The 25,966-nt window shown below is 39.5% G+C and overlaps 3 gene segments (V, D, J or C); all 3 read right to left on the minus strand.

Moving 5' to 3' along the window:
* Positions 1-5,649: 5,649 nt before the first annotated feature.
* Positions 5,650-6,310, minus strand: LOC125251369. The segment is given in 2 exon segments: positions 5,650-6,111; positions 6,186-6,310. Coding segments are annotated over 2 exon segments (501 nt in total).
* Positions 6,311-12,519: 6,209 nt separating this feature from the next.
* Positions 12,520-14,814, minus strand: LOC125251374. The segment is given in 2 exon segments: positions 12,520-13,229; positions 14,551-14,814. Coding segments are annotated over 2 exon segments (429 nt in total).
* A 141-nt stretch (positions 14,815-14,955) lies between these two features.
* Positions 14,956-19,888, minus strand: LOC125251375. The segment is given in 2 exon segments: positions 14,956-15,322; positions 19,793-19,888. Coding segments are annotated over 2 exon segments (399 nt in total).
* Positions 19,889-25,966: the final 6,078 nt, after the last annotated feature.

A 25,966-nucleotide genomic window follows, 5' to 3' on the forward strand; every position in this document is an offset into this window, starting at 1 on the left:
AACTCTCGCTTCTCTTTAGGATAGAAATTTATTTTCTGAAATTTCTAATATAAGCCTTATATCAAAGACCTAATTCAGCCTCACACAGGTGTTACCACATATTTTATTACATTTGGGGCTGGATAGATTGTGGTTTTGATTGTGGTTTTCACAAGATCGGTTCAAAGTGAAAAGAGCTTCAGGTTTTTGTACGTCGTGTTTCATGTTTTGTATCACTGGGCTACAACTAGTAGAGCACAATAATAGAGAGCTGAATCTGACAGACGTACATCAGTAATAGTGAGTTCAGTGGATGATTGTGATGTAGTCGACTGAAACCGATCATCAGAGGTGTGTATTGCAGCACTTGCTGATCGAGCTCCTTTGAGTAATAAATATTGAGGTTCTTTGTTTGGATATTGTCTGTACCAGTAAAGCAGAACATTTTGACTATTTGTACTATATGAGCAGCTCATCTTTACAGTTTCTGTTTCTTTAGTGTTTTTTTCTCTCTCTTTATCTGGCTCAATGTTGTCTCCAGTCACCAAACCTGTGAACAATAAAAAGTGATTTTTGATTCGTGTAAGGTTGACAAAACAATATTGCAAACACAGTTTACTTTTTACAAAAAAAAAAAAAAAAAAAATGCTGTTTGATGCTTTAAAATTGTAATTGTTTATGTACAGAATTTTATTAATTAATAAATATTGTACCTGTTCCCACAATGAGAATCAGTATGAAGCATGTGTCCATGTTGAATCAGATCAGATCAGTTCTCTGTTGAGGCTCTCAGTGCTTGAGCTGTAAGTCACTGCAGATCAGTCACAAACACACACAGGAACTTCCTCCTCGCTCAACTTCCTGCTGCTGTTCACTTTCATCCATATGCTGTATTGTATATTGTACATCATTTGTGTTTGATAACTCTTTTCCCACCATTTTATAATAATTCTTCAAAAATACTAACATTACAGTGCTGAATCTGTATTATATGTTACTGATCTTCCTTCAGTCACGTTTGTCTGATCAGCTGTGTCCTCTGATCTGCACTCTGTGAAGGTTTAAAAATATTTTATGTAAAATCTGATATAAAATGTAAACAATTGATATGAACAGCTGCTGTAATATTGAGTAACTACTGCCCTCTTATGGTTAACTGCAAGTATTGCACAACTGAAACAGCGCCATCACATTGTGTAACAAATTTTTAAAAATATGACTCACTTTTAGAATGTTGCTTTGTTTTATGTTTTATCATTTTTGTGTTAGATTATGTAATTATTTGTATACTAGGTTCTTTCTCACAATTGTTTTTCTCTCATCTCTCTCTCTCATCTAACAGGTTTTTGTACAGTGTTCTTGTGTTTCCTGTGACTGTGGGCCTCAGAGCACAGTAATACAGAGCAGAGTCTGATACTGCAGCAGAGGAGATGATCAGATCCACACGAGTTTGTTCCTTTTTTTCAACTTTAACAGAGAATCTTGGATCTACTTTAGATACTTGAGGCTTTTTTTCAGTACTGTAGGTGAGTACAAGAAATTCAGGTTTTGATCTTCCATACTGACGGTACCAGAAGAGATACTCTGTAACTCCAGTGGAGGAATAACTACAGGATAATGTAACACTTGAACCCTCCTCAGCAAAAACATGTTTCATCTGGTTTGATGACATTTCCAAATACAGCAGCTGAAAAGAAGAGGTACATTTGTACATTTTTAGTGCTTTTTATTTTATTTATTTCATTTTATTAATACAACAAAAAATAATCAATCAAATAAATATACATACCGGTTGAGACACAGAGCAGAATAACTGAATGAAGATTCATTGTTCAAGTGTTCACTCTGAGAAGAGTCAGACTGAATCGTTTCATCCACAGTCTCTTTCAGACACGATTAGATCATGTCAGATCTGGAGTTCCTCCTCTTCTGATACTTCAAAACAAAAGAGCAGCTTTATGTTGAATGAAGGTTTTTTGAGTCTGGCTCATTATTGCTACTATTATTTCAAACAAATCTGTTGATCAGTGTTAAAATACAGGTGATTTCTAAGTGGCAATAAATAATTATTGGGTACAAAGTGGATTTTGTAATAATAAGTTAAAATAAACTGTGTCAGACAGTTTGTCACAGTAAGCTTTAAAACAAAATTATGAAACATATTTATGTTTCCAGCAAAAATGATCTCAAAATCTAAATTGTTTATATAGCAATACAATTTTACTTGTGATCAAAATGTATTGATTGCACGTTCATGTGTTCATAAAATTTTGTTTATAAATTTTATAATGTTCATATGACTGTTACTCTGAAAGTTTGAGCTAAATTCTCATATACAATAGTGCAGGTATATAACAATTAGTTCAAACTTTGACCTGTGGAGGGCAGTAATACACTTAGCAGCGTCTACACTCCCAGAATACTAATAGAGAAGAAGAAGAGAGCTCTTTCAAGATGAGCATTTGTGGTTAAAACCAGGGCTGCGTTCCAGTTCGGTTTTAGACACGCACTCGCGAACTTCCCTACACACTTCCCCTCGGGGGAATCCCTGCTGCCATTTTGAAGTGCGTTCCACTTCGTGAAGTGGACGAGGGAAGTTTATATGGACAGACCCTCGCTCCCTCGATTTTGTACTTCATATGTACACTTAAGGCAGCTCCATAACCCACAATGCAACACGATTGTGACGTCACCGCATATCGTGTTTAATTTACCCCAACACAAACAACTCTATGATATATTAATTATTTTTTAAACATTTAAAACACACATATATACATATAGAATGCTGTATTAAACAATTTTGTAAGGGGAAAAAATAAATAATAAATCAGCTCCATTGCGGATTCCAAGTGATCAAGGGACGTTCCAGTTCAGCCCATTGCAAAGGTTCCGCCAGAAGTGGGCACTCGTGCAACGTAAGCAATGATGTACATCCGAGTCAAAGAGACCGAGTGAAGTTAGCGAGGGAAGGGCATTTAAAAACCGAACTGGAACGCAGCCCAGGACTTGACATTTACTTTTTTGTTCACCAGCCACTGTGACTAGTGGTTTTCCAAAATTACCACTTTTGGCACTTTTGCCACTAAAATTACTTGATTTTGAGTCATTTTACTTGATTAGCTAGATTTAAAACCCTTTAAAACTTTCAAATGCAGACTGACCACCAAAATCAAGACAAGGGCACTTGGTATATCACCTGGTACAGATGGGCAAGGGGTGGGTAATATGACCATAATATTAGTTTTTTTTATCATAATAAAATTAATTTTTATTAGGCTATATAAAAAGAACAAAGAAGCAAATTAGCAAATTACAAATACAATAGTAAATTAAATAGCCTAAACTCTTTTTTTCAGATACAGTAAGTTTATTTAACATTTATTTTACATTTTTTGTTGATTAACGTTAATGACAGACAGGTATTTAATTGGGCTGCTGAATGCATGTAATATACTGACACATATCCAGTTTTTACCAACCTGTTTACGTCCACTTAAGCCATAACTGACTGTATTCACGCAAGATACTCCACACGATGGACATTTTGACATCTGTGTGTGCATGTATTTGACGTGAGGAGATCTGATCGCGCGCGCGACAGAGAGAGAGCGCTTTTGTTGTGTGTCATTCAACGCGATCCTGCCTTCACTAACTGCAAGTTAATCGATAAGGAATTGTGATCGGATTGTAATTTTGTGCTACGACAAGTTTGGCTACCTTTGATTAGGCTGTAGGCTGAAATTTTATTTTATTAAAACATATTTTATTCAACCCACCAAAGTGGCTAGTGGGAGTGGCTGAAATCTACCCACATTTGGCGGGTGTTAATGTCAAGCCCTGGTTAAAACGTATATATATATATATATATATATATTTTATTTTTATTTTTATTTTATTTTTTTTTTAGAAAATAAGCGATGATTTCGCTAGATAAGACTCTTATTCCTCGTCTGGGATTGTGTAGAACGCTTTGAAGCTGCACTGAAACTGTAATTTTGATCTTCAACTGTCTGGAGGCCATTGAAGTCCACTATAAGGAGAAAAATCCTGGAATGTTTTCATCAAAAACCTTAATTTCTTTTCAACTGACGAAAGAAGGACATGAACATCTTGGATGACATGGAGGTGAGTAAATTATCAGGAAATTTTTATTTGAAAGTGGACTAATCCATGAATTGTCTTGCTACCAATGGAGGCTTCACTGAGCCATCGGATTTCATCAAAAATATCTTAATTTGTGGTACGAAGATGATCGAAGGTCTTACGGGTGTGGAATGACATGAGGGTGAGTAATTAATGACAGAATTTTCATTTTTGGGTGAACTAACCCTTTAATCTATAGACTACTTTAGTACGGATTTAACATATTTAACAATATTAGGAGCTTCATTCATTTTGAATGTCATAAAGATTTTAATATGTAATCTTTCTATCTGCAGTTTATATTTGTAGATGTATATCCATTAGCTTTTTATCAGTTTATTTATTTTCATTCAGTTATTGCTCTACTTATTACTTTCATCTGCAGTTTACAGATTCTCTTAGTCTTTGTCTCTGTGTCTGTTGCTTGTTCTCATTGGATTAAATACAGAAGGGTTTTTGTACAGAGTTACAGTGTTTCCTGTGACTGTGGGCCTCAGAGCACAGTAATTCAGAGCAGAGTCTGATACTGCAGCAGAGGAGATGATCAGATCCATGTGGATTTGTTCCTTTTTTTCAACTTTAACAGTGAATCTTGAATCTACTTCAGATACTTGAGGCTTTTTTTCAGTACTTAAGGTGGAAACAAGAAATTCAGGTTTTGATCTTCCATACTGACGGTACCAGAAGAGATTATCTGTAGTTGTAGAGGAATAACTACAGGACAACTTAACATTTTGTCCCTCATCAGCACCAACATCTGTTGTGTCTGGTTTGATGGTATTTCCAAAGACAGCAGCTGAAACAGAAGAGGAATGGGTTCATTTATAGAAAGATTTCTTTGTAATCAGACAATGAATGAATCAAAGAAATACACACCAGCTGAGACACAGAGTAGAATAAGTGAATGAAGATTCATTGTTCAAGTGTTCACTCTGAGAAGAGTCAGACTGAATCGTTTCATCCACAGTCTCTTTCAGACTCGATTAGATCATGTCAGATCTGTGAACTCTGAGTCCCTCCTCTCTGAGAACATCATGTCTATATTTCACACTTGAGGAACTGAAGAAAGAGCCAATCACACTCATTTAAATGTTTTTTCTGTGTTGTAAATGCATCTACTGTGTGATTCCATAATAAACACTACCTTAATTTTTTTTTTTTGTGTCAGTAAGATTTTTAAATGTCTTTGAATTAAGCCTCTCAGCATCATTACTCCAGTCTTCAGTGTCACATGATCCTTCAGAAACCATTGATGATTTGCTGCTCAAGAAGCATTATTATTATTATCAATGTTGAAAACAGTTGTGCTGCTTAATATATTTGTGGAAACTGTGATGCATTTTATTTTCAGGACACTACAAACAGTTCAAATGAACAGCATTTATTTAAAATCGATTTTTATTTTAACAATGTAAATGTCACTTCAATGCATTGATTTAATTTAATGCATCCTTGCTGAATAAAAGATAAAATAAATATGTTGTTTTTCTTATCACAACAGTATTACTCTACACAGTTTTTAACAATGTATCACTGCTTATATAAATTTATTGATGATGATGATGATGATAACTAGAATATGATGATGTTGTAACAAAGAAGCACAGACTAAACCATCCGTGATCTTGTTTCTGCTCCTGTGTTTTTGTATGTGGTTTGACTTCAGTTTTCTCACAGTGGGGTTCAGAGCACAGTAATACACAGCAGAGTCAGACACACGCAGATCCTTGATCGTCAGAGGAACTGTTGATGCAGATGTGTTGAGAACTGCATTAAATCTCTCCTTGAACTCTTCATCATTGTTACTCGATCCAGAAAGTCTTATCAGCATGTATTTTGGTGATCCATTTGTCTTCTGTTGGTACCAGAGGAGATTTGGATACTGAGTGCTGGTTGCTTTGTAAGTGCAGTCAAGAGTGGCTGTTCCATCTTCAAAAGCTGTCATAACTGGTTTGGACTGTATTACATTGTCCTGTGCTGTGCATCCTGTACAGTCGGAAATAAATCAGTGTCCAAGAACATATTAACTTTATGATTAAAAAAATCAAGAAAATGCTTACCAAGGATAAATGCTGTCACAAAAAGTGCATTACTGTAGCACATTGCCATCATTGCAGTGTTAAATGCATGCAAAATAAAAGAGATATTACCTAGAGACCTTTAAACACCTATGGTAGGTCTTTTTACTGCTTCCATCACAAATACTAAACACAAAACCTGGGAGGAGTCATTAACATACAGACTTCCCTTATTGCCTCACTGTAGTTTCTCGTTTTATTCTCATATTATTTTTATTTACAACAACAATACTATCAACATTTGGGCTTGCTTTAAAGATATTTAAGCACATTCTTGGATTTTAAGTTGGGCCTAATTGTACCCCATTATATGCCATTAAATATGGTGGAATATCTTGTTCAATAGGCTATTTTCGGTTACACTTTATTTTAAGGTGATGTAGTTACATTGTACTTACTCAAATAAGTACTGAGTAATATTAATTAACTACATGTACTTACTATAGAGTTATAGTTAGGGTTTGGTTTAGGGTTAGTTACATGTAATCATGCATAACTTACTGTTATTACATAGTAAGTACATGTAGTAACATGTAATAAGTCACCTTAAAATAAAGTGTTACCCTATTTTCTCTGTCTATAGTCTAATAGGCTAAATATTTTTCCTCGTTTATTTATTTATTTTTATTTAAGCCCTAAATCTTACTCTATTTAAAATCTATTTGTCTAAGGTGTAGCAACCATCTGTGGTGTTTCTGCATGAGGGTTGAATGTGATTTAGTCACAGTGTGTCTCAGAGTATCAACACTGAGGATGACTTCAGGCCTCTGTTATATCACTGAATATGTTCTCCATTAGTCCAATGTCCATGTGCGTTATTCATACAGAGAAAATACAAAATAAGATCGGCATCATAGTTAAACCATCAGTTGTTGTAGGCTACTTCACTATGAGGCTATTAGGTTATTTTGAATATGAGGCACAGTCTGTCACTTTGATTCCTGAGACGATACTGCCATCTTGTGGTGAGTTCTGAACATACTAACTAGTATCATCACGTTGTCTTTTTAAAGGATTAGTTCACTTTCAAATTAAAATTTCCTGATAATTTACTCACCCCCATGTCATCCAAGATGTTCATGTCTTTCTTCTTCAGTCGCAAAGAAATTAAGGTTTTTGATGAAATCATTCCAGGATTATTCTCCTTATAGTGGACTTCAATGGCCTCCAAACATTTGAAGGTCAAAATCACAGTTTCAGTGCAGCTTCAAAGGGCTTTAAACGATACCAGACGAGGAATAAGGGTCTTATCTAGAGAAACGATCGGTCATTTTCTAAAAAAATTTAAAAGTATATGCTTTATACAAATTATCGCAATATTACTTTAAACTGAGAGTTTTATGGCCATAAGAAATGTTGTTTGAACATGTGGAATATGATATCTGGTCATATTGTTTATATTTCTTTTCTGAAATTTCTAATTTAAGCCTTATAACAAAGACCTAATTCAGCCTCACACAGGTGTTACCACATATTTTATTACATTTGGGGCTGGATAGATTGTGGTTTTGATTGTGGTTTTCACTAGATCGGTTCAAAGTGAAAAGAGCTTCAGGTTTTTGTACGACGTGTTTCATGTTTTGTATCACTGGGCTCCAACTAGTAGAGCACAATAATAGAGAGCTGAATCTGACAGACGAACATCAGTAATAGTGAGTTCAGTGGATGAATCTGATGTAGTCGACTGAAACCGACGATCAGAAGTGTGTTCAACATAACTATATGATCGAGCTCCTCTGTATAATAAATACTGAGGTTCTTTGTTTGGATATTGTCTGTACCAGTAAAGCAGAACATATTGACTATTTGTACTATATGAGCAGCTCATCTTGACAGTTTCTGTTTCTTTAGTGTTTTTTTCTCTCTCTTTATCTGGCTCAATGTTGTCTCCAGTCACCAAACCTGTGAACAATAAAAAGTGATTTTTGATTTGTGAAGGCAAGGTTGACAAATTGATATTGCAAACACAATTTACTTTTTTTTACAAAAAATGCTGTTTAATGCTTTAAAATTGTAATTGTTTATGTACAGAATTGTATTAATAACGCACCTGTCCCCACAATGAGAATCAGTATGAAGCATGTGTCCATGTTGAATCAGATCAGATCAGTTCTCTGTTGAGGCTCTCAGTGCTTGAGCTGTAAGTCACTGCAGATCAGTCACAAACACACACAGGAACTTCCTCCTCGCTCAACTTCCTGCTGCTGTTTATGATTTTCATTTAAGTAATACGACCCGATCTTATTTTATTATATAAGATTTAAAACAGCAATATCTCCATGTGAATGTGTCTGAACACTGCCATCCTGTGGCATACATGTACCAGTAGTGATGTAGTCAACTGAACTTGGAAGTATTTGATGAAGAAATTATTTGTTAAAGGGCAAATGTTACTTAACTACCCATCTAAGTCTGGGGAGCCAGTAAGAAAAAAAAAGAGAAAATAAATAAAAACAACTAAAAGAAAACCTTGGAGAGAGAACCAGGGCAATCCAACCTCCTGTCCCAGAGTGAACCCAAACACCAATTCAAATTAATGTCTTTTCATTTGAAAAGATAGTCATAAAAAAAAAAAAAAAAAAAAGTACTCTCAAAGTAAGTATTAACAAACATGTAGGAAAGACTTCAGGGGAGAGCTAGGCCAAAATAAACAAAACCAAACTAACTAACCCAAGAACATTTATAAATTACCTAGAAAAAGATAATCCACAAATAAAGTACATAAAACTTCCCTCTCTCCCTATAGCCATAACCTGGAGAAAAAGGGAAGTACAAACAAAAATGGCACCTTCCCCCTACATTCCCTTAAATCAAACAAACAAACATAGAAACACAAGACATAAACACAGTCAAAAGATGTAAAGCAACTTCAGTTCTGTTTCTGTTAAAGAACAACAAAATCCTGAGTTCACTTACTCAGAAATAGATCAACACAATCAAACAACTAATAAATCTGGGAAAAAGGAGGAAGTATTTGCCCTGGCAGAAGGAAGTCTCTCTCTCTTCTCCACAGATCCACCGTGTCTTAAATTCCTACTCCTTCCTGCCATCATCCAATCCCCCACATCACCGGATTGAACACAGCTGACTGGAACACCGGTCTCGTGATGAGAAAGAGAGAGAAAGAGCAAACAAAACCACATCCAACACACATACATAATTATGAACACACTGAATATGTCCTCGGACGTAACAGCAAACTACAGCTACAGTGTTTGGTTTTTCCTGTGAGATGTTTGTTTTCTGTGTCATTTTTTGCATAGTAAAATAAATCCTGTGGCTGTAGTTTGCCCTTTAACAAATAATTTCATCAGATAAATACCTTAACCAAGTTTAGTGTTCAATCAAACTAATCTTATAAGTTAATTAATAGAACAACAGGTGAACAAAATCAGTAATTAAGGGAACAAACCGGCACACACTAGAGCAGTGGTTCATTCTTGGAGGTTCCTCAACACTGCATGTTTTCCATGTCTCCTTAATCAAACACACCTGATTCAGATCATCAGCTCATTAGACTCCAAGACCTGAAATGTGTGTGTCAGACAAAGGAGAGATACAAAATATGCAGTGTTGGGGCCTCCAGGAACGTGGATGGGAACCACTCCACTAGAGAACTAGATCAGGGGCCGTATTCACAAAACATTTTATCTTACCACTAAGAGTTCTCCTAAATAGCAGTAAAAGTTCTTAGCAAAGAGTTTTCTCTTAAAACCTATTCACAAAGCTGCAGAGAAAAACTTTTACTAAGGAATAGACTGAAGTCTTAAGCTAAGAGTAAGGGCGGGGTTGACCTCGTTGCTATGGAGTAAACACACAGTGATTGGCTGATGGGGAGGAGTCAGCGATTTAATCATAGAAATATTGTAGAATGACGTGTCATGTTTCCATATTAAAATAAAGGTTTTAAAATACAAATGTTGCCCTATTCAAATATTTTTTATTCAAAAATGTTGCCAGTCAAAATAAAATGTTGCCATATTGTTGCCATAAAGGTTTTAAAAAGTGTCACTAATTAAACTAGTATATACAGTTAATTGTCCACCTCTTGGATGTCTTCATCTCAAGAGAATACAGAATTCAAGCAACAAATTATGTTTTTATAAACAAAGTTTGGGAGAAACACATTGAAACGGTCTTTCTAATCAGCTCGAGAGGAGGAATATATACACAGACGAGAGCCGACTCACAGTTACTGTGACAGTTTTCTGTATCCCTCCTCCACCCCGCTCCTCACTCTCTGCTGGGGATACAGGGAGAACTTTGGGTTTGGGCTTACATTCCAAGCTCGGAGCCCTAAATCCCCTTGGACACAGGCCCGGATTAAGAACACATTGGGCCCTGGGGCTATAGCAACACCAAGGGCCCCCTTTCATCTGATTGCCATGCCACAGTGTCTTGTACCACAAGAATTTTTTTTTTATTGTTATTATTTTATATTTTTATATTGTATTGCATATATTGCTGACACAATAATTCTTTCCTCTGATTAACACAAAATAAACTATTTTGAAGAATGTGGGTAACCAAACTGATTTCCACATTATATTTTTTTTCCTACTATGGAAATTAATGGGGACCAGCAACTGTTAGGTTACCCACATTCTTCAAAATATTTTCTTTTGTGTTCAACAGAAGAAAGAAACTCATTCAGATTTAAAACAACTTGAAAGTGAGTATGTGATGACAGGATTTTAATTTTTGGGTGAACTATCCCTTTAAGGACAAGGGTCCGCATGCTAACTATTAGGATGCTGTCACTTTAAGACCTGTACGCGTCCGATTTTCTCAACTCACTTCAGACATAACCAACTGTGTTTGTGTAAACCTTTTGTGTGTTTGACAGTATTATAGCGCAATCAGACGCGAAAGATGAAGTCCATAGTCAGGTGCTGTTTGACAGGCTTAAGTGTGTGTGCACGCTTCGGGTGTATGGGGTCAGAAAAAGCGCATCTCAGAACAGCACACAAATGACATGTTTAACTGGCAGGGCTTTAAAGCACATGCAAATAAAGAACTTTTGTGATTGCGAATAAGTGCAGTGTCCCGTGAGTAACTCTACCGCTGTGTTAACATGTGATGTGAATGTGTCGAGGTCGAGTTGTACGGATGGAGGCACCAAAACTGCAACCGATAGAATGTGCTTCAAAGGCAGATAGTGGAGACAAGTCACACGACATTGGTGTTCGTCAAAAAACAGTAGGAAAGTTAATTCGGGATTTTTACACGGGTGATGATGATGATGATGATGAGAGAAAAACTCTGACATTCAGAATTCAAATGGCAATAAAATCAATCGACTCGTCCCTGTAAATGTTGAAAACACCTTACGTTTTCATGAGAAACAATTACCATCCGAATAGGGCTTAACTCGTTATAAGAATAATAACTTGCTGCAGCTGCTATCTCACCTTCTTCAACGTAAAGCACGCAGATCGGCGACGGTGTCAGTGGGTGAAGATAATTGTGAGCTGCCGCTGCACGCGGGGTCTTCCACTGGCTCGGATGTTTTATGTGAACCGAAGTAGTCAGTTAGTTTTGGAATTTTTGCTGTAAGATTAGCATCCCTTTTCTCCCTTTCAAGCTTATTTTTCCTTTTTTGCGCACCACTATCACTTTTTTTATCATTTTGAACACCAGCGAGGCTGAACAAGCAATAAAGGCCAATTTCCCATTTTGTAGTCTGCATGCGATAGCATAACGCAAAGAGGCGTTTCCCGATGTCATGGCGCGAATTGTAAAGTGATTTTGATTGGACGGTGATTTATCATAGTGATTTATCAGTCAGGCACATTTTCCAATCATTTTTTCTTGTTATTTTATTAGACACAAATCAAATATATACACAAATATATATATATATATATTTTTTTTACTCTATTCATTTGTAAGTGTGAACTCATAAAAAAAACACACAGGTACAGGTAATCAGACAATATTTATTTATTTGTTAAAGTTTTTTTTTTTGGCGTCTCATCATATATTCAAATCTATAAATCAAAATGTATTGCATTTATAAAGAAAAGGTTCAGCACCCAAGGCTCAATTGCTATTGTCTCAATGGTGTTCAGTGTCTTTGGGTGGATTAGGACTGTTCGTGATTTGGTCTTAGTGACTTAGGAGTCCTCTTGACTACTCCTAACGTTTCACAAATTTAGGAGCTACTTTTAGGGCTAAAATGCTTTGTGAAATACTCTTAGAGCAAAAATTTAGGACTCCTAAAATTAGGACTGACACGCCCATTATTTTTAAGAGATTTTCGGCAAGTTAGGAGCTACTTGTAGCCTTAAGATGTTTTGTGAATACGGCCCCAGATCACATAAAACACAACGAACAAAACATAATCCTGACACTTGTAGGATCATTAAATATATATTTAAATCCTAGTCTCCAGATATCATTTTTTGCCGCTACTGTATATTGCACATGACAATAATTTGAGATATTTTATTGTTTGTTGTATTAAAGGGCAGTTTATAGGGATTTAATAACTCTAATTGAATAATGTAAATCTTTCACATTGCCACACAAATTCACACCTTATAATTAAAAGAAAATAAATCTGTATCTACCTTTTGATTTGGTACCTGTGATTTATTTATTGGTTCTATTACTTTCCTGAAATACATAATGCTTTAATTGTTAGTTACAGTTTATTTCTGTGTTCGTCCGTGTCTCTGTGTAACAGGTTTTTGTACAGATCTGATGTGTTTCCTGTGACTGTGGGCCTCAGAGCACAGTAATACACAGCAGAGTCAGACACACGCAGATCCTTGATTGTCAGAGGAACTGAATTTGATGAAAGTTCAGAGTGAAATCTCTCCTGGAACTCAGTGCCATTTTCTCCAACTCCAAACTTGTCTCTCCTCAGGATGTATTTAGGAAAGTCATTCGCTCTCTGGATGTACCAGAATAAATCTTCTCCTGTTGAATCTGTTTTATATTTACACTGTAATGTCACTGATCTTCCTTCAGCTTCAGTCACATGTTTGTCTGGCTGATCAACTGTGTCCTCTGATCTGCACTCTGTGAAGGTTTAACAATATTTCATGTACAGTACGATACAAAATATGACCAACTTGCATGAATATGAAGCTGTATCAGTGGCGGCTACTGGTCTGTCAGAGAGGGGAAGCTCATTTTCGGCCTACATCATAAAATTGTCTATTTATTTAAAAGTAAATTCTGCCCAACGTTCCTTTTCAAGAAAATGGTCTGTGACCCTGTCGTACCAACTAGGAGTCTTTTCAAGTGACTTGACCAGTGTCCTCTCAATGGCCAGCAGAGCTAGGCTGCTTAAACGGCCTTGGCCCATTGTGTTTCGGGTGTAAGACTTGAGTCGCTTTAAACAGGAGAAGCTCCTTTCATCAAGAGGCATGGCCAGCAGTACAATTTGTCACAGCACTTCCAGTCAGCCAGCTAACTTTGACATACCAGGAGAGCTGAAAAGACCTGTTATTTTTCCCTATCTTTTGCACTAAATCAATCTTAGGTGTTGATCTACCCTGCTGTTTAATTCTAAGTTTTTCCTCGTAAGGAACACTTTCAAATGGCTTCGCCAAAATCAGGTCGACAATATTAGCACCGTCTGCCATCGTGCGCAGTTTCACCCACGACGCTAGCCTAGCCTACTAACGTTATATGAATGAATGAATGAATGAATGAATGAACGATCTAAAAAAAAAAATATTAAACTCTGTAAAACTGAAACAAGGAATGTGGTGTATAATTGTGTGAAATGTATGATGAAAATCAAGCAATTTCGCCAAGCAAATATCAAAGAAATAGGTTGCAGCAGTTTTTATTTCGACTGAACTTGAGAAATCCGCGATGGGACTGAGCGCGAATAGCTTCAGTGATTCCTTATAGTACAGAATCGCTGTCAGTCAAAAGGAGATGCAGTCTTTCGACAGACCCTCCAATCATCACGCAGAAGCTCGGAGTCCGGGCCAGCCCACTCCCCATTCACCCCCAGAGACGCTGAGCGTCCGTGGGCGGGACATAATCGCAGCGTTTATCCAATGACCGTCTAGTTTCGAAGCGCTGAAAAAAACCGTTCAAAGCAGCCCCATTGAAGTCAATGGACGCTGGGCTTCAATAGGGAAATGCACTGTGACGCTGCGGGAATGTATGAGAAGGAAATCGAGTCAGCCGACCTGCTATATGTAACTGATTCTGAACGAACTCGTCTTTGAGATGAACGTTTTCTAACGCATTTTTAGTCAATAAAATGTTAATACAATAGTACATATTTGACCATTAATTTTGTGACATTATAAGGGAAGCCGAGCTTCCCTTGCAGTCTTAAAGAAATCGCCACTGAGCTGTATTAAATGAAAATTCATACCAAGAATGAAGAGTGTGAAGAGAAATATATTCCTCAACTTGTGTGACATGACTGCTGAATAAACCTTGAAGTTCAGATAAATCAGCAGTGGGAGAATTTGACTTTTAGTATTATAATAATGATGATCCAAGGAGGAGCTTGTGGATACCCAATAAAGCTTCAGTATTGTCAAAGGTAATGTTGAGTAACTACTGCCCTCTTATGGTTAACTGCAAGTATTGCATAACTGAAACAGTGCCATCTCATAGAGTTTAATGTAAATTAATAAAGATATTGTTTTCTGAATTATGGGATGTTCTAAAGGGACTGGTGAACTGGAGGATCATTCATACTGCCACACAAATTCTTTGTGTTTTTGCATTAGATTTATTACATACTTTAGCTTCCTTTTCATCTCTGTCTCTGTGTTTCTCTCATTGTATCAGGTTTTTGTACAGTGTTCTTGTGTTTCCTGTGACTGTGGGCCTCAGAGCACAGTAATACAGAGCAGAGTCTGATACTGCAGCAGAGGAGATGATCAGATCCATGTGGATTTGTTCCTTTTTTGTGACTTTAACAGAAAATCTTGAATCTACATCCGATTCTTTAGCATCTGTTGCAGTACTGTAGGTGAAAACAAGAAATTCAGGTTTTGATCTTCCATACTGACGGTACCAGAAGAGATTATCTGAACCTCCAGGAGAGGAATAACTACAGGACAATTTAACATTTTGTCCCTCATCAGCACCAACATCTGTTGTGTCTGGTTTGATGGTATTTCCAAAGACAGCAGCTGAAACAGAAGAGGAATGGGTTGATTTATAGAAAGATTTCTTTGTAATCAGGCAATGAATGAATAAAAAAAAAATAAAAAAAGAAATACACACCTGCTGAGACAGAGCAGAATAAGTGAATGAAGATTCATTGTTCAAGTGTTCACTCTGAGAAGAGTCAGACTGAATCGTTTCATCCACAGTCTCTTTCAGACTCGATTAGATCATGTCAGATCTGTGAACTCTGAGTCCCTCCTCTCTGAGAACATCATGTCTATATTTCACACTTGAGGAACTGAAGAAAGAGCCAATCACACTCACTGTTCTCTCTTGTTTTCTCTGCTGTGTTTTGTGTGAAACATTTAAGAAACATTATATTTGTCACGTTTTGAGTTATTCATGTTTAGAGTTTGTTTTTGATCTGTTTCTGTTCATCGTTTGATTCTAGGTTGGTTTTCTTGTTCTGTGTTTTAGTTCTGTCCTCTGCCTGTTTGTATCATGATTTCTGATTTGATTAGAGTTTGAGTTCAGGTGTGTCTTGACAATCATCCAATCAGTTCCTGTGTTTAATCAGTGTATTTCAGCCGTGTGTTTCAGTCTGTTCTTGGTCAGTTCTCTGTTGTGTTGTGTTGGTTGTTCTGTTCTTGTTTTTGTTTCTAGTTATTGTTAAAAAACTTTTTCTGCTGCACTTAGATCCAGCATTTCTCTTTCATTTGCAACCATGTGTAACAATATTACTTTAAACAGAGTTTTATGGCCATAAGAAATGTTGTTTGAACATGTGGAATATGATATCTGGTCATATTTTTAATATTTATTTTCTGAAATTTCTAATTTAAGCCTTATATCAAAGACCTATTCAGCCTCACACAGGTGTTAGCACATATTTTATTACATTTGGGGCTGGATAGATTGTGGTTTTGATTGTGGTTTTCACTAGATCGGTTCAAAGTGAAAAGAGCTTCAGGTTTTTGTACGACGTGTTTCATGTTTTGTATCACTGGGCTCCAACTAGTAGAGCACAATAATAGAGAGCTGAATCTGACAGACGAACATCAGTAATAGTGAGTTCAGTGGATGTTCGTGATGTAGTCGACTGAAACCGACGATCAGAGGTGTGTGCATTTGCACTACTCGTTGATCGTGCTTCTTTGCGTAATAAATACTGAGGTTCTTTGTTTGGATATTGTCTGTACCAGTAAAGCAGAACAACTTCACTATTTGTACTATATGAGCAGCTCATCTTGACAGTTTCTGTTTCTTTAGTGTTTTTTTTCTCTCTCTTTATCTGGCTCAATGTTGTCTCCAGTCACCAAACCTGTGAACAATAAAAAGTCATTTTTGATTCATGAAGGCAAAGTTGACAAAATGATATTGCAAGAATAATTTAATTTTTGGAAAAAAAGAGAGAAAAAAAAAAAAGAAAAAAGCTGTTTAAAGCTTTAAAATTGTAATTGTTTACGTATACAGAATTTCATCAGTTACTCAGTAAATAACGCACCTGTTCCCACAATGAGAATCAGTATGAAGCATGTGTCCATGTTGAATCAGATCAGATCAGTTCTCTGTTGAGGCTCTCAGTGCTTGAGCTGTAAGTCACTGCAGATCAGTCACAAACACAAACAGGAACTTCCTCTTCGCTGAACTTCCTGCTGCTGTTCACTTTCATCCATATACTTGTTACGACCGCTAGGGGTCAGCCGTAATAGAAAGGAAGCGAGTCTTACCAGAGAGATCAAAATCAATATAAAGTTTATTTACAATGAAAATTTTTGTTCAGCGTCAGGGGCAGACACGGCCAAACTAATAAACAAAACCATCTTCTTTTAGAAACTAAAATTACCTCACCAAAAATAAAGAAAACAAAATACAACTTAACTTACCTATCTCCCTTAACCATAAACAAAGTGAAATTTAGATACAAATAAATTGGCGTCAAACCCCCTACTTCCCTTAAAGTGAAAGTAATATTTACAAGAGTTTTTTACAGCAGTATATACAGGGTTTTGGGCAAACAAATCGGATTCAGAATTCAATTAGCGTAGTCAAACAGGCAGAGGTCAAATAAACCGGGTAATCAAAAATATTAACAATAAACAAACACTCACAACCTCCTTATACGCTCACAATCTCTCTGGCACGACACTCTCAAACAAACGATGACGAAACGAACAGTATTATCAAAAGTCAGTGGAAGCGAAGAACGATGGCGATAGCACAAAGTCAACAAGGCACAAGGCGAAGGCTGAGTCTTAAATACAGGTCAGGTGCTTATTAGCTGGACCAATCAGTGCTTCCCGAACAGTAAATGGAAACCACGCCCACCTGGAACACAAACACGACTATACACAGAGAAAGAGAGTATTCGGTTGTTAAGTCTGACGTCACAGCGCTTCCGGGTCCTAACGCTCTATCTCATACCACAAGAAAACAACAAATGGTGCTAATATACATACGCGATGTGTTGTAATACTACAAAAAATATATAATCATAACCTTTATCTCCATACCAAAATTCCAGATGGCCAGACAATGATTCATCTTTTATAAATCGTTAAAATATTAATATCTGTGACGCTGTGAGCATGGAGACTGTTGTGTAGACTGTAAGTATTTAAAATGTTTAACTTTTTAAAATGATTGATGTTTAAAATGAATAAATAGCGCTCATAAACGGCCGTCGATGGCATTCTCAAGTGAAACGAGTCGAGGCTTGGACCCGGAAACGGCGTTCCTTACGTCACGACTTAACAAGCGGATAGAGGGTATGCACGTGACGTCACCGTCGACCGTTACGTCTGCGGTCACGGCCACTGAGTGGCAAAAGACTGAAGGGGCTCGCACACCGGACGCGAAGCTCAGCGCCTCGCCACGTCTTTAAAATTCGAACGCATTGTTTTCTATGAGTGTACGAACACCGGCGGCGACATTCGGCGCCCAGCTACGACTCAGAAAAAAATATAAAACAATGCGTTCGAATTTGAAAGACGTGTCGCGGCGCTGAGCTTCGCGTCCGGTGTGCGAGCCCCTTGAGCAGCAGCGTTGGTTTTCGGCGTGAATGTCGCGAAAAACACACAAAACACATCCAAAACGTGAAAGAGCTTTGTGATTGACTGTACAAATAGCTTTGACAGAAACCCTGAGGTATATATTTAAAAACTGCAGAAAGCAACAGGGAAAAAAAGCAAATGGATCACTGCAATTCACAGAAACAGCTCGACTCCAGGCAGAGAAACATGTTTTAGTTATCATTTTGTGTCAAATTGTTGGATTTTGAGGTAAAATCATACCGTATATATTGTATTGTTATATATTAGTTTGACAACTCATCAATTAATTATTTTCCATCTTATATTCTGCATAATTGGGTGTTTTTAAATAAACAACACTGACAAAAACTATACTATAAAACTATATATGTTTTAGGGCTGCATGGGCAATATGATGATATAACATTGATATAAGTGATTACGCGGATTTAAACCTACCGATATTGTAGTTATATAAAATATTCACAGGCAGATTTGCTTTATGTATTTCCCCGGCGTCGAAATCAGGCATATATAAATGTGAGGAAACACGACTCCAGGCTGCATGTCAATATCCATGGATTAGGTTTATTTGACAAGTTGTAAGGAACACATTCAATTCAAACCTTTAGTGTAATTCGTTCGTTTTACTCGCGTTTTCGCAGTTTCCTCTATTAAATCCAGTCACGCAGCAGCTTCTTTTGCCACTCAGTCCAGCTGAGGGAGCGCGTTTTCGGCGGGAAAATGACGTCGACGCATACCCTCTATTGTCAAAGGTAATATTGAGTAACTACTGCCCTCTTATGGTTAACTGCAAGTATGCACAACTGAAACAGCGCCATCTCATTGTGTAACAAATTTAAAAAAAAATATGACTCACTTTTAGAATGTTGCTTTGTTTTATGTTTTATCATTTTTGCATTCGATTATGTAATTATTTGTATACTAGGTTCTTTCTCACATTTTTTTCTCTCTCTCTCTGTGTTTCTCTCATTGCATCAGGTTTTTGTACAGTGTTCTTGTGTTTCCTGTGACTGTGGGCCTCAGAGCACAGTAATACAGAGCAGAGTCTGATACTGCAGCAGAGGAGATGATCAGATACACGTGATTTTGTTCCTTTTTTTCAACTTCAGCAGTGAATCTTGGATCTACATCAGACGGAGCTTTTTTTGCACTTCCAAAGATGAGTACAAGAAATTCAGGTTTTGATCTTCCATACTGACGGTACCAGTGGAGATAATCTTGAGCTCCAGAGGCAGAAAAACTACAGGATAATGTAACACTTGAACCCTCCTCAGCAAAAACATCTGTTTCATCTGGTTTGATGACATTTCCAAATACAGCAGCTGAAAAAAAGAGGTACATTTGTACATTTTTAGTGCTTTTTATTTATTTATTTTTTTTATTTAATTTCATGTTATTAATACAACAAAAAATAATCAATCAAATAAATATACACACCTGCTGAGACACAGAGCAGAATAAGTGAATGAAGATTCATTGTTCAAGTGTTCACTCTGAGAAGAGTCAGACTGAATCGTTTCATCGACAGTCTCTTTCAGACACGATTAGATCATGTCAGATCTGTGAACTCTGAGTCCCTCCTCTCTGAGAACATCATGTCTATATTTCACACTTGAGGAACTGAAGAAAGAGCCAATCACACTCATTTAAATGTTTTTTCTGTGTTGTAAATGCATCTACTGTGTGATTCCATAATAAACACTACCTTAAATTTTTTTTGTGTCAGTAAGATTTTTAAATGTCTTTGAATTAAGCCTCTCAGCATCATTACTCCAGTCTTCAGTGTCACATGATCCTTCAGAAATCATTCTAATATGATGATTTGCTGCTCAAGAAGCATTATTATTATTATCAATGTTTAAAACAGTTGTGCTGCTTAATATATTTGTGGAAACTGTGATGCATTTTATTTTCAGGACACTACAAAAAGTTCAAACGAACAGCATTTATTTAAAATCGATTAGTCTATTAATCGATGTAAATGTCACTTTAATGCATTGATTTAATTTAATGCATCCTTGCTGAATAAAAGATAAAAAGAAATCTGTTCTAGTTTTCTTATCAAAACAATATTACTCAACACAGTCTTTAACAATGTATCACTGCTTATATAAATTTATTGATGATGATGTAATAATATGATGATGTTGTAACAAAGAAGCACAGACTAAACCTCCACATGTTTCTGCTCCTGTGTTTTGTTGTGGTTTGACTTCAGTTTTTCACAGTGGGCTTCAGAGCACAGTAATACAGCAGAGTCAGACACGCAGTTTGATCTTCAGATGTACCCTTCACGGTCAAGATAGGGGATTTAAACTTAACAGGATAAAGCAAAGAGTCCACCAGGCAGTCTTTCAGTGCATCCAACTTAAACTTTCTTTATTTATTCAAACGTTGTAGGAGAGGGGAATGGGGAGAAACTGTAACTCAGGCAGCTCTTCTTCCTTCTTTCTTTCTTTTTGGGATCAAATTATGTCTGGGGAAAAGGCAGAAGAGATATAGGATTAGTCTCTGTACTGCAGACTACTCACGTCCTTCTTTCCTCACAAGCTCGTCTTGGGTAGCACTTGTCCAGGCCCTGGGCTGAAGAACGCTCAGCACAATGCGTCTGTTCACCTCCCCTGCTCCCTCCTCTGTGACTTTGTTGTTCTCTTTTTATGTGGCTGCTGATTAGGCCCAACAGCCTGCAGCTGAGGGCCCCTGTCAAAAGGGAAACTCTGCACACCTGTGTTGGTGCTATCCCTGGTCCTGAATGTCCCTGAGTGGCTCTGCTGGTGCTCTCCAAGGTGCTGCAGGTGACATGCTTCCTTATGGCTGTCACATACCCCCTTTTCCAGCTCCAGGCTCCTGCTTGGAGCGCACGTCCCAGCGTTGTCATACCTTCTGGACATGGCATCAGCATTTGCATGAGAGTTCCCAGCCCGGTGTTCTACTGCAAACTGGAAGTCCTGCAACTGAAGAAACCAGCGGGTGATTCGTGCATTTTTCCCTTTGTTTTGGGACATCCATTTCAGCGGGGCATGATCAGTTACTAAGATGAATTTTCGACCCAACAGGTAATATCTCAATTTTTCAACAGCCCATTTAACAGCAAGACATTCTTTTTCAATTGTGGCATAATTCTTCTCATGGGGTAGCAGCTTACGGCTAATAAACATAAGTGGGTGTTCCATACCTTCCTGCAACTGGGACAACACAGCTCCAATTCCTACTTCGGATGCATCCGTTTGCAGAACGAATGTTGTGTTGAAGTTTGGGGCTTGCAAGATGGGTTCGCAACAGAGCGCTTCCTTTAGCTCAATGAAGGCATGCTCTGCTTCTTTGGTCCACTTCACCTGGTTTGAGAGGTGCTTGCGGGTCAGTTCAGTTAGGGGGGCTGCTTTTGTGGCAAAGCCAGGGATAAACATTCGGTAATAACCAACTAGCCCAAGGAAGGTTCTTACCTGCTTCTTGGTTTGAGGTCGGGGCCAGGTGAGAATGGAATCAATCTTCTTGGATTGTGGTTTCACATTTCCTCTCCCAATCGTGTACCCAAGGTAGTTGGCCTCTTCTTGGGCAAGTGAACACTTACTTGGGTTTGCTGTGAGGCCCGCTGAGCGTAGTGCCTGTAAGACAGCCTCTAGATGGTGAAGATGTTCTTCCCAACTCTTGCTGTGAACAACAATGTCGTCCAGATATGCAGCAGCATATTGTTGGTGGGGACGGAGGACTCTATCCATGAGTCTTTGAAATGTGGCAGGTGCCCCATGGACCCCAAAAGGAAGAACCCGGTAATGGAAGACCCCATCAGGAGTGGAGAAGGCAGTCTTTGGTTTGGCTTGAGGGGTTAGAGGTACCTGCCAATATCCTTTGGTCAAGTCAAGTGTTGTGATGAACCGAGCAGGGCCCAATTGTTCAATTAGCTCATCTATCCTTGGCATGGGGTAAGTGTCAAACTGGGAAATCTCATTTAATTTTCTGTAGTCGTTGCAGAATCGTATGCTTCCATCTGGTTTTGGTACTAGGACGATGGGACTTGACCATGCACTTTGGGATTCCTCCAGAACTCCTAACTCCAGCATTTTCTTTACCTCCTTCCGGATGGCTTCTCTTTTAGCTTCTGGAATCCTATATGGTCGAAGTCTAACAATCTTCCCTGGATCCGTTACTATATCATGGGCTATAAGTGAGGTCTGTCCAGGAAGATCAGAGAAGACATCCCGGTTTCGCCACAAAAGCTCTCTTAACCCTTGCTTCTGCCTAGGAGATAGCTGGTCACCCATTTTCACCTCAGGGGTTACAGGGGAAAGGATACTGGCTGTGAGGACATCACGTGGAGGGGTGATAGGTTCATGCCATGGTTTTAAGAGGTTAACGTGGTAGATTTGGTGGCCTTTCCTTCGGCCAATCTGGCGTACTCTGTAGTTAACTGGGCCCATCCGCTCTACAATTTCATAGGGTCCCAGCCACCTGGCCAGGAATTTGCATTCATTAGATGGGATTAAAACTAAAACCTTTTCTCCAGGACGGAACTCTCGTACCTGTGCCCCTCGGTTGTATATCTTGGCCTGCTGTTGTTGGGCCTGTTGCATGTGTTCCCTTACGATTGGCCAGACTCTTGCCATTCGGTCATGCATCTGTTCGACATGCTCAATGAGGCTGCGATGTGGCGATGGCTGCTGTTCCCAGCTCTCCTTGGCGAGATCCAGCATTCCTCGAGGTCGTCGCCCATAGAGGAGTTCAAAGGGTGAGAAACCAGTGGAACTCTGTGGGACTTCTCGAACAGAGAACAAGACATATGGTAGCAATTGATCCCAATTTTTCCCATCAACATCAATAACTTTCTTCAACATTTGTTTAAGAGTTTTGTTAAACCTCTCTACAAGCCCGTCAGTCTGGGGGTGAAATATGGAGGTTTTGAGTTGCTTCACCTTCAATTGTCGGCAGGTCTCTTTCATCACAGTAGACATGAAGCACGAGCCTTGGTCTGTAAGGATCTCATCTGCTATCCCCACCCAGCTGAAGAGTTGGATCAGTTCTCTGGCCACAGCCTTGGAGGTGGCTGATCGGAGAGGGACCGCTTCAGGGAATCGAGTGGCGTAATCAAGGATGACCAGAATGTATCGGTGTCCCCGGTTGGATTTTGGTAGGGGTCCCACGATATCCAGTGCAATCCTGCTGAAAGGGGTCTCAATGATTGGCAGAGAAATAAGAGGATTTCGATATGTTACCTTGGGGCTGTGAAGCTGACATTCAGGGCAGTGACGACAATAGTCTTCAACTGCCTTCTTAACACCGGGCCAATAGAAACGTGTGAGGATCCTTTCGTAGGTCTTTTCGGCCCCCAAGTGGCCTCCCAGCAGGTGAGTGTGGGCTAAGTACAACACCTTAGAGGTATATGGCTTGGGAACCAGCAATTGTTCCACGACTTCCCCCCTGCGCAAATCCATTCTATACAACAACTTATTCTTTACCATGAAATGTGGATAACTGAGTCTACTCACCCCAGTTTGTAACTGGCCTTCAACCACCTGTGCACTCCGCCATGCTTGGCTCAATAGCGGGTCTTGCAATTGAGCAGAGCCGAAGCGACCCAGCCTTCCTCCCTGGAGGGTCTCTGCAGGGGGAAATTCAGAAAACACTTCATGGGATTCTATGTCATCAAGTACCTGTACACCTTCAGGATCTTCTGAGGCGGTGGCCGTGGGGCCAGAGTGATCCTTCTCACCTCCAACCTCATTGAGGGGTTCCTCAGGGCTGGTTGCTTCTGCATCTGTGATCTCTTCCGTGGTCCGAGAAGGCCGGTGGTCCGATAGATGATCTCTACGCCTGCGCCGGGTAGGTCTCTTCCTGTCTGCCGCTGTGCCTGTCCAATAGGCCGAAAATGCTTGACAGTCTCTGCCAATCAGGATCGGGACTGGCAAGTGTTCCACAATCCCTGCTTGCACTTGAAACTGGCCCCGGGGAGTGACCAGGCTTACTTTTGTAGTTTGATAGTCCCGGGTGTCCCCGTGAATACAGGATACAGAGATCTCGCTCCCCATGATCGGCCCTGCGTACTCTGGTCGGATCAGTGTCACCATACTCCCCGAGTCTATGAGAGCTTCTGTGTCCCTGCCCCCAATCTTGACAGGGACCCTAGGGGCAACTGCCCCCTCATGGGCCCAGCAGGTGGTAAGGAAATGGCAGGGGGCTTTTGATGAATCTGAGGCACTGGCCGTGGGCATGAGTTCCTCTCGGCCTGGGCAATCCCGAGCCAGGTGTCCCTCCCTTCCACATGTGAAGCAACGGAGCGGAACGGGATTTCGCAGAGGCCTCTCATCTCTCCAGTTCCCTTGAGCTCTCAGGGGCCTTGTTTGGGCTGCTTCGGGGTACTTCTTAGGAGACTCTCGCTCTGGCCTCGGTTTCCAAGACGGGGTTTTGTTCACCTCAGGTTTCATCAAACTCACGGTTACCTGGTGGTTTTCCAGGAGTGCAATTAAGGCATCTACGGACTGTGGTCCTTGTTGAGCCACATACTTCTTTGCATCTGTAGGGAGGCCCCGTATGCATCGATCGATCACCACTCTTTCTACAGCTAGTGGCCCATCTCCTTCCTCTAGCCAACTTCTCACCATGCGGGTTAAGGTGGTTACTTGGGCTCGTGCTGGAAGTGTTGCATGGTATTCCCAGCTATGGACCCGCTGGCCTTTGGCAGGCAGGCTTAGCCCATACTGGGCGAGGATTGCTCTCTTCACCACTTCATAATTGGTTGCTTCATGAACAGTTAGGTCGCGGCAGGCCTTCTGTGCCTCCCCGGTTAGCAGAGGGAGAATCAGGTTTGCCCAGTCTGCCCTAGGCCACCTCTCTCGTTGGGCCGTCTTTTCAAAGAGATCAAGATAGGTTTCCACATCATCGTCTCTAGTCATTTTAGTCAGATATTCTTGAGGTCTCCTACCCTGTGCCTCAGTCCTTCGGCAGAGCTCGGTGACGGCTGCATTCAGTGTGGTTTGCGCTTGCAGAATGGCGGTCAAGGCCTCCTCCATCTTCTTGTCGTTTCCTTTCTGCCCAGTGCACTGTCTGTATCGATGCGAGGCTCACCTCATGCCCGCATTCTCCACCATATGTACCCTTCACGGTCAAGATAGGGGATTTAAACTTAACAGGATAAAGCAAAGAGTCCACCAGGCAGTCTTTCAGTGCATCCAACTTAAACTTTCTTTATTTATTCAAACGTTGTAGGAGAGGGGAATGGGGAGAAACTGTAACTCAGGCAGCTCTTCTTCCTTCTTTCTTTCTTTGGGATCAAATTATGTCTGGGGAAAAGGCAGAAGAGATATAGGATTAGTCTCTGTACTGCAGACTACTCACGTCCTTCTTTCCTCACAAGCTCGTCTTGGGTAGCACTTGTCCAGGCCCTGGGCTGAAGAACGCTCAGCACAATGCGTCTGTTCACCTCCCCTGCTCTCTCCTCTGTGACTTTGTTGTTCTCTTTTTATGTGGCTGCTGATTAGGCCCAACAGCCTGCAGCTGAGGGCCCCTGTCAAAAGGGAAACTCTGCACACCTGTGTTGGTGCTATCCCTGGTCCTGAATGTCCCTGAGTGGCTCTGCTGGTGCTCTCCAAGGTGCTGCAGGTGACATGCTTCCTTATG

This window comes from Megalobrama amblycephala, linkage group LG17, assembly GCF_018812025.1.
Source record: "Megalobrama amblycephala isolate DHTTF-2021 linkage group LG17, ASM1881202v1, whole genome shotgun sequence".
Classification (NCBI taxonomy): domain Eukaryota; kingdom Metazoa; phylum Chordata; class Actinopteri; order Cypriniformes; family Xenocyprididae; genus Megalobrama; species Megalobrama amblycephala.